The sequence below is a fragment of the Entelurus aequoreus genome, linkage group LG01, assembly GCF_033978785.1.
Source record: "Entelurus aequoreus isolate RoL-2023_Sb linkage group LG01, RoL_Eaeq_v1.1, whole genome shotgun sequence".
In the NCBI taxonomy this organism is placed as follows: Eukaryota; Metazoa; Chordata; class Actinopteri; order Syngnathiformes; family Syngnathidae; genus Entelurus; species Entelurus aequoreus.
In genome coordinates this window covers 5,332,290-5,342,398 of record NC_084731.1, presented here as the reverse complement: position 1 = coordinate 5,342,398, position 10,109 = coordinate 5,332,290, and the positions used below count along the sequence as shown (strand labels likewise).

General features: G+C 37.9%; 1 protein-coding gene across 2 annotated transcripts; it reads right to left on the bottom strand.

Moving 5' to 3' along the window:
- Positions 1–4,417: 4,417 nt before the first annotated feature.
- Positions 4,418–9,096, bottom strand: LOC133654106 (myogenesis-regulating glycosidase-like). 2 transcript variants are annotated; one of them, XM_062054242.1, is made up of 3 exons: positions 8,762–9,096; positions 5,312–6,885; positions 4,418–5,239 (listed from the first exon to the last, which is right to left on the bottom strand). In XM_062054242.1, the coding sequence occupies exons 1-3, from the start codon at positions 9,022–9,024 to the stop codon at positions 5,094–5,096; spliced, it is 1,983 nt and encodes a 660-aa protein (XP_061910226.1). In that variant the 5' UTR covers positions 9,025–9,096; the 3' UTR covers positions 4,418–5,093. The 2 variants fall into 2 exon arrangements, with proteins under 2 accessions (XP_061910226.1, XP_061910149.1); XM_062054165.1 differs by having other exon boundaries at positions 4,418–6,885.
- Between the last annotated feature and the right edge of the window lie 1,013 nt (positions 9,097–10,109).

The following is a 10,109-nucleotide window of genomic DNA, read 5'->3' as shown; positions in this document are numbered from 1 at the left end:
AACAAAACTGTTATTATTAGTAAGTATACATTTTTTTAGCCTTTTTAGAGAAAATCATATCATTGTAGTAAATTATGCAAATTACTCGATGATGTCATGTTGACCACACCCATGGCCACGCCCCCACCGCCACAGGTATGTTGGCAGTTTATGGGAAACACTGGTAAGTGTGTACTTTAAGTGTACTTAAAGACAATAAATGATGTCAACGCATTTCTAAGAAGCCATGTTCTTTAATCACATTCCAAAAAAAGATGACATTTTGTTGGCCAACCCCCACGTGGTGAGGAGCGGGAAGAAAGATGAGATTGTTCCCATCATAAGGCAAGAGTGTGTGTGTGTGTGGCAGAAATAGCTGCTGGGTGAGAAGGACTATATATAGGCCGTGTTGTTAGCATGCAACTATGTCACAGGCACACTCTGGGAGGTTAATGTGTAAGCCACATGGCAAAGTCCACCCTCACAAAAAACTCCCATATGGGTAAAATATCACCATGTAGGAGGTAGGCTGATCCGTGCTGACAATCACAACACTTTCACATCATAATAAATATGCATAACGTACATAATAAAGTTACAATTAGAGGACGGGACGTACATTTTAGGAATAACGCAGAATACAAACAATATCGCAGCATATTCCTGTTAATAAAAGCACCAAAATAAACGTATTCCTATAAGTTATTCTAATGTTGATCTGAAGAAATTATTTTTATCAGTTTAATAAGAACACAGATAAATAGGATTCACACACAAACACAGCATTATTATCATTAGTTCACATTAAAATAATGGAAAAAACATGCAAGTTACTATGAGATAAATACATTACAGGCTATTAAAATGTGTTGTAGTCATTTCAAACTGGACAAAGAGGATACCTGAGGAAGAGTTTAAAATGATGCATGACTACTTTGAACTGTGCAAATATACGTGGTCGGATGGAAAATAAGGTTTTACTGGTACTTTTCTGACCTTCCTTCAATGCATGGTTGCAGCATTATGTTGTGCAGTGGAACCTCCATTTACCAACGACTCGATTCGCCACCTTTTCGGTCTAAGAACCTCTAGATCAGGGGTGTCAAACTTGTTTTCCCTGAGGGCCACATCGCAGTAATGGCTGCTGTGGAGGATGCATATATGTTTAAGAGTTCTTTCTTTTTACATAGCCATGTTTAGAGTAGCTAGTACTTTTCCTTTGTATATTCTACCAGTTTCTTTAGAGCAGGGGTCACCAACCTTTTTGAAACCAAGAGCTACTTCTTGGGTACTGATTAATGCGAAGGGCTACCAGTTTGATACACACTTAAATAAATTGCCAGAAATAGCCAATTTGCTCAATTTAACTTTAACTCTATGTTATTATTAAAAATCAATGATATTTACACTTAATTAATCGGTTTAAAAGAGGAGAAAACACACAAAAAAATGACAATTAATTTTGAAACATAGTTTATCTTCAATTTCGACTCTTTAAAATTCAAAATTCAACCGAAAAAAAGAAGAGAAAAACTAACTAATTCGAATCTTTTTTGAAAAAATTAAAAACAGAATTTATGGAACATCATTAGTAATTTTTCCTGAGTAAGATTAATTTTAGAATTTTGATGACATGTTTTAAAAAGGTTAAAATCCAATCTACACTTTGTTAGAATATATAACAAATTGGACCAAGCTATATTTCTAACAAAGACAAATCATTATTTCCTCTAGATTTTCCAGAACAAAAATTTTAAAAGAAATTCAAAAGACTTTGAAATAAGATTTAAATTTGATTCTACAGATTTTCTAGATTTGCCAGAATATTTTTTTGGAATTTTAATCATAATAAGTTTGAAGAAATATTTCACAAATATTCTTTGTCGAAAAAAGAGAAGCTAAAATGAAGAATTAAATTAAAATGTATTTATTATTCTTTACAATAAAAACAATACATTTACTTGAACATTGATTTAAATTGTCAGGAAAGAAGAGGAAGGAATTTAAAAGGTAAAAAGGTATATGTGTTTAAAAATCCTAAAATAATTTTTAAGGCTGTATTTTTTCTCTAAAATTGTCTTTCTGAAAGTTATAAGAAGCAAAGTAAAACATTAATGAATTTATTTAAACAAGTGAAGACCAAATCTTTAAAATATTTTCTTGGATTTTCAAATTCTATTTGAGTTTTGTCTCTCTTAGAATTAAAAATGTCGAGCAAAGCGAGACCAGCTTGCTAGTAAATAAATACAATTTAAAAAATAGAGGCAGCTCACTGGTAAGTGCTGCTATTTTTAGAACAGGCCAGCGGGCTACTCATCTGGTCCTTACGGGCTACCTGGTGCCCGCGGGCACCGCGTTGGTGACCCCTGCTTTAGACATTTCAGATGCCTGGTTAGTGTCTTCACCCTTGGAATGTGAAATACAACACCCACTCTTTCCTTATCAGTATTGCGAGGGGGAGAAATGGGGGGTTTTCTTTGTGTGCAAAGGAGTTGGTTTTTCCGTTTGAATGTCAGATCAACTAGAGTAGCCGATATGAATGTATTGGTTAAACTGATCTCCTAAAGCTTTAGTAAAACTTGAAAATATTCCAATTCTGTCTTGATGGTCCTTCTTACTCAGCATATATGTCATCGAAAGAACTTGGGATTGACCAGTAACTTAGATTCCCTGGGAGGAAGAACTGGTCCGACACAACACTGCCTTATTATAAATGTATATACTCTGATGATTAACTTGTGTGATGACTGTATTATGCTGATAGTATATATTTGTACCATGAATTGATTTACGTGGACCTTGATTTAAACAAGTTGAAAAACTTATTCGGGTGTTACCATTTAGTGGTCAATTGTACGGAATATGTACTGTACTGTGCAACCTACTAATAAAAGTTTCAATCAATCAATCAATTCAGAGGGCCGCTTTTGTATGAATGAAAATGATGCATGCAGGCAATATAATAATATGTGATGAAACAGGAGATGCTGTGGCTGTTTTGTTGTTTGTTGCGCCCTCAAAAGTGTTAATACTATAAATATTACTACACAGCAGCTGTTTGATTGCAACGTACATCTTAGTTGTAGTTTCCATTAACACGGTTGGAGGTGTTGAAATCACTAATGCTAATCGGTAGCATGTCAGTAGCAGAGCAATGTATATTAGCATCAAGCTAGCACATTTTTTTGGAAAGGTGCAGCCACACTTGACTTAGTTTGAAGCATTTTTTTTTTTAAATCAATTATTTTGTTGGCATTGAAAATTGCAACAATACCTCAAGCAGGGGGAGTCAAACTTGTTTTCATTGAGGGCCACATCACAGTAATGGCTGCCTTCAGAGGGCCACTGAGAAGCTGGGCAGTACAAAAAAAATAAAAATAAAAATAAATAAAACATTTTAATTAAAAAAATTTTTTTTAAATTAAAACATTTTTTTAAACAATGTATTTTAAAAAAAAAATTTAAGAAAATAAAAATTAAATTAAATTAAATTAAAATAAAAAAATAGGGCCACTTTTTTAAAAAATAATTTAAATTATGCATGCGGGCAATAACCTGTGATTAATCATTAAAAGAAATAAAAAATGACAGCACTGATATACATAAATGTGTACCAGTGTTCGCCTCATATTACATTTTTGCACTTGATTATTAGATGTTTTTCATGGATACATCATACGTAAAAGTGACAAACTGTTTATTTTTATCTTTACTTACCTAAAAAAAAAATTAAAAAAAAAAACATTTTTTAACTAAAAACATTTTTTTTTAATTAAAAAAAATATATATATATTAAAACATTTTTAAAAAACATTTATTAAAAAAAAAAAAAAAAATTAAAGAAAATAAAAATAAAATTTAATTAAATTAAAATAAAAAAATAAAAAAAGAGGGCCACTTTTTTAAAAATAATTTAAATTATGCATGCGGGCAATAACCTGTGATTAATCATAAAAAATAAAAAAAAATTACAGCACTGATATACATACATGTGTACCAGTATTCGCCTCATATTACATTTTTGCACTTGATTGTAGCTTTACTGACATATTTTTATATTACACTATATAATAATGTAATATTTGGCATGATTAGATAACGTTTAAAAACATTATTTTCTTGTCAAAATCAAAATAATTATTTTGATTTGGTAAAAAAATGAAGCATTTTTTTTGTATTTTTGAAAAAGATACCCAAGGGGACTTATATTTCAGCTGAGGAGAAGGCACTACTGGGACACAAGCCGATGAAGGATCGCCTCGCACTAACCCTGTCCCCAAATGTTCATCGACACAAAGACATTTTTATCTTTACTAACATATTTGTATATTGCACTATATAATAATGTAATATTTGGCATGATTAGATGATTGATTGAAACTTTTATTAGTAGATTGCAGAGTACAGTACATATTCCGTACTATTGACCACTAAATGGTAACACCCCAATAAGTCTAGGGGGCGCTCGCGGGCCAACACTGGGACCCAGCCCTATGGTTAAGAAACACTGGTATACAGTAAATGCCATCAACGTGCCTACTTTAGCGTTATAATGAGTTGAATTTTCATGCTCATTTTTTTGCTGTTTTTAATTTGCCATACATGGAAAGCCGGTCCGTGAAAATAATGCATACATTAAACCGGTCCCTGGTGGAAAAAAGGTTGGGGACCCCTGATATATACCATCTGGAGTATATACACACATTATAGTGTCTTCAAAGTGTGCATTTTTTTATAAAATAGGGACATTTGTCGAGGCTAGAAACAATGATTCATGTTTACATTGTTTCTAATGGGGAAATCTGCTTCACTATACCAACGTTTTAGTTCGCAAACCATGTTCAAGAACCAATTAAGTCCGTAAATGGAGGTTCCACAGCACTCGATTCACAGTAAGCGTGTTCCCTTTTTGAAAATCAGCCGTACACGTTAAAGTACCTTTGCCATCTCATAGTGCCAGATGTACATGAGTTAATTCAATTTAGGATTAATGATTGAGATCTTTTCTAAAAACCATTTAACACTTGAGGTGAGATCTGAACTGCAACGAGCCCTGAAGGCGTCCTTTGCCAAAATGAATAAAACCCTGCAAAGTGACAAACCAAGCCTTCCTTCTAGACCCAAACAAAGTACGCAATTTCATCCAGGTCTACAGGGTAGTCTGTGAGGTGCAGTGGCTCTTTGATATCAAACCTTTCCCCTTTATAGCTCTTCCAGCGACCAGCGGGGAGGTAAATATCACGCTCTTGCTTCCCCGGTTCTAAAACAGGCGCGACCATGAGGTCATCTCCAATCAGGAATTGGGAGTCAATTTTATAGGCCGTCTCGTCACCCGTGGCAATCCACCACAAAGGTCGTATGATGGGGTCGCCGGTGTCCAGCACCTCGCCGGCCAGCTCCAGAACTCGTGGCGCCACAATACTCTGATGCAGATCGGTGTATTTGCGGGCTATTTCAACCACCTCGTTGTCATATGCCCACGGTGGGATAGAAAACTGCATGGAGGGCATGAAAGCGGACAACTCCAGCCAGCGTATGTAGAGTTCTCGGTCGGGTAAGGCCCTATTTCCATCTGTGCGGTTCAGATAGGCGTTCCCTCCGATCATGTCTGGTAGAATAAACTGATAACCCAGAATGCTGATGGTGAGCACTGTGGGAATAAGAGATTTGAGCCCCAACTCATAGCCCCACACAGAGTCCCTGTCAATAGGCCTGAAGAAGCAGGATATGTTCTGCGATTGGTAGCCACTACGCAGCTCTGCTCTGTCGTTGTACGGAATAGCCATTTCTGTGTAGCGTCTCGTGAAAAAACTCGGATCCCGGATGGGAGTTCTGGTACTGAACTTCCACGGTAAGTAGTTGGTCTCGCCCGCGTCGAATTTGAAAGAGGATACCCCATATCTGAAGCGGAAGGACCGAAGCTGGGAGGCAAACCAATCTCGAGCTTCGGGGTTTGTGAAATCCACAATTCCACCGATGCCGTTCTTCCAACGTACCAAAGCTGGCAGACGGCCTGTAGGCTCTCGGACAAACAGGCCCCTTTCCACACAAGTATGGAAGTTCTCAGAATCGTAGTTGACAAAAGGGTGGATCCAAAGGGACACGAGAAATCCATCTGATTTGAGCTTTTGAAACATGGAGGAGGCATTGGGGAACTTGTTTGGGTCAAACTCAAATTCTCCATAGCGGGGCGTGTAACGGTCATCTAGTTCCAAGTGGCTACAGTTGAAATTATACTTGCGGATGTTGGCGGCGTACTTCAAAAATTTGTCTTGATCAATGTCAGTCCTATGAAGTGCCCATGTGGACCAAATAGGATGCTGAAACATGGCTTTCGCAGGCACTTTGTTTGGTTTGTTGAAGTACCGACGGACCATGTACTTGTGTATGGATGTCACATCAGAGCCGACGCATACTCTGTAACTAAGTTCAGCGCATGGAGCCTCCCCCGGGTATGGCTTGAAGGGACTGTCATTGTAGCGAGCTTGGAAGTACATAGTCTTCTCTGTGTCATTCCAGCCCAGATGGAACGGCACGGAATTATTAATCTTAATTGCCGTGGCATTGGAGGAAAGCCAATAGCTCTCCAAGATTCCGCCAAACTCATTGCGGTTTGTGTAGATGTCACTCGTAACGAAGGGTTTAGGAGACTGTTGCCCAGAGAGGGAAATGGGCCAGTGTTGGATAGCTGACACCGCACCGCCATACCAGTGGGCAAATTTGTACGTCATGGCATGCTCGACAGAAATGTCAGGAACCAGTTCCTCCCAACGCACACGGTAGCACTGCACCGTGTCCTTGGGCCGCACCGTCTCGATGAAGAAGTTGAGACGTCGGTCAGTGGTCCGTCCACAGCTCAGGAGCTCCCCTTCTTTGGTGCAAGAGTCCAAATCCAAAGTCCCCGATCTGCCAACAGTTAAACATAGAGTTCAGTGTTCAGTTTCAAGGTTGCTTTAGCAAAAGCAGAACTCTGAACTTTGCTCAAACTAATAACGACTACAATTGAATAGAATTACAAGAACCAAATTACTGGTTGACATACTGCATGTACTACAAAATATGCACCCTACGGAATAGGATCACATCATCTAACAAAAGGTATGAGGTCAGTTTGGCCAACCATTAGGCTTAGACATTTGACTAAACGTCCTGGATTAAAGGCCTACTGAAAGCCACTACTACCGACCACGCAGTCTGATAGTTTATATATCAATGATGAAATCTTAACATTGCAACACATGCCAATACGGCCGGGTTAACTTATAAAGTGCAATTTTAAATTTTCCGCTAAACTTCCGTTTGAAAACGTCTATGTATGATGACGTATGCGCGTGACGTCAAATGTTGAAACGGAAGTATGCGGACGCATTGAATCCTATACAAAAAGCTCTGTTTTCATCTCAAAATTCCACAGTATTCTGGACATCTGTGTTGGTGAATCTTTTGCAATTTGTTTAACGAACAATGGAGACTGCAAAGAAGAAAGTTGTAGGTGGGATCGGTGTTTTAGCGGCGGACTACAGCAACACAACCAGGAGGACTTTGAGATGGATAGCAGACGCGCTAGCCGCCGAACTCACCTTAACTTCCTCCGTCTCCGGGCCGACGACCGCATCTGTGATCGGGTGAAGTCCTTCGTCGCACCATCGATCGCTGGAACGCAGGTGAGCACGGGTATTGATGAGCAGATGAGGGCTGGCTGGCGTAGGTGGATAGCTAATGTTTTTAGCATAGCTCTGTGAGGTCCGGTTGCTAAGTTAGCTTCAATGACGTCGTTAGCAACAGCATTGTTACGCTTTGCCAGGCTGGAAAGCATTAACCGTGTATTTACAGGTCCATGGTTTAATAGTATTGTTGATTTTCTGTCTATCCTTCCAGTCAGGGGTTTATTTCGTCTGTTTCTATATGCAGTTAAGCACGATGCTATCAGGTTAGCTCCGTAGCTAAAGAGCTTCGCCGATGTATTGTAGTGGAGATAAAAGTCACTGTGAATGTCCATTTCGCGTTCTGGACTCTCATTTTCAAGAGGATATAGTATCCGAGGTGGTTTAAAATACAAATCTGTGATCCACAATAGAAAAAGGAGAGAGTGTGGAATCCAATGAGCCTGCACTGCATTCTAGTCCTTCACTCTAACGTTCCTCATCCACGAATCTTTCATCCTCGTTCAAATTAATGGGGTAATCGTCGCTTTCTCGGTCCGAATCGCTCTCGCTGCTGGTGTAAACAATGGGGAAATGTGAGGAGCCCTTCAACCTGTGACGTCACGCTACTTCCGGTACAGGCAAGGCTTTTTTTTATCAGCGACCAAAAGTTGCGAACTTTATCGTCAATGTTCTCTACTAAATCCTTTCAGCAAAAATATGGCAATATCGCAAAATGATCAAGTATGACACATAGAATGGATCTGCTATCCCCGTTTAAATAAAAACATTTCATTTCAGTAGGCCTTTAAGGACTACATTGCAATAATAAACATATGTTTCATGTACCTTAAGATGTTTTGTTAAAATAAAGACAATAATGGCTTTTTTTTTTTTTTAGAAAATTATCAAAATACATTTTGGTACCGGTACCAAAATATTGGTATTGGGACAACCCTACTACAATACATATATACATACAGCATTGATATGGAAAGTTGCTGTTTTTTTTAGATAGCTTTAGATTGTATCCCCAATACTTGCATTGTTAGCCACCACTTGCTAGCAGTGTTTTATTATTTACAATGCACAGGAAAAAGAAAGATGCAGTTCCCCTTTAACTAAACAAAGGTACTCACCTAAAGTCCATCCTGAAGACAATCGCCCCTCCCTGGTTGCGGATGATGTAGCCATCTTTATTTAGGTCCAGCAGCTGAGTCTTCAGCAGTTCAGCTTTCCGCAGCGAGGCGATGTAGTAAGACCACGCCGCCACCGCGGCGATCACCAGGACCAGACCCAGGACTCCTGCGCCGACTATGGGTCGGGTGTCCTTGCTGTGCTTCTGCTTGGGGATCACATCTGTGATGGTGCCCCCCGCTCCCCCTGGTACCACCTGGTACATGACTGGTGCTGGTGCCACTCAACAGACCATGGAACAGTTCTCAAGACACTCAACAGACCATGGAACAGTTCTCAAGGGGGGACCCTCCTGGTGGATCTTGGTCTGTCATGAAGAGAGAGATTCCATGTGATTACATAACGTGACACGGGTTTAACATGGAGACTTAAGACTTACACTTAGACTTGGACAAACTTTATTGATCCACAAAGGAAAGTGTTCCACACAGTAGCTCAGTTACAAAGGATGGAAAGGATATTGCAGGTATAAAGTAGACTAAAAATGCAGTCATGTTTTATAATGACCGTAAGTCTTGAACTATACGAAGTATTTCAATGCTTGGAATCTGCATGATATACTAGTTACTATGGTCATCTAATTAGTTACTATGATCATCTCATTAGTTACTATGGTCATCTAATTAGTTACTATGGTCATCTAATTAGTTACTATGGTCATCTAATTGGTTACTTTGGTCATCTAATTAGTTACAATGGCAATCTAATCAGTTACTATGGTCATCTAATCAGTTACTATGGTAATCTAATTAGTTACTATGGTGATGAAATGACTTACAATGGTAATCTAATAAATTACTATGGTAATCTAATTAGTTACTATGGTAATTTAATTACTTACAATGGTAATCAAATCAGTTACTATGGTAATCTAATTAGTGACTATGGTAATCTAATTTGTTACTACAGTAATCTAATTAGTTACTATGGTAATCTGATTAGTTACAATGGTAATCTAATCAGTTACTATGGTAATCTAGTTAGTGACTATGGTAATCTAATTAGTTACTACAGTAATCTAATCAGTTTCTATAGTAATGTAATTAGATACAATGGTAATCAAATTAGTTACAATTGTAATCTAATCTGTTACAATGGTAATCTAATTAGTTACTATGGTAATGTAATTAGTTACAATGGTAATCAAATCAGTTAATATGGTAATGTAATCAGTGACTATGGTAATCTAGTTAGTGACTATGGTAATCTAATTAGTTACTACAGTTATCTAATCAGTTTCTATGGTAATATAATTAGTTACTATGGTAATCAAATTAGTTACAATGGTAA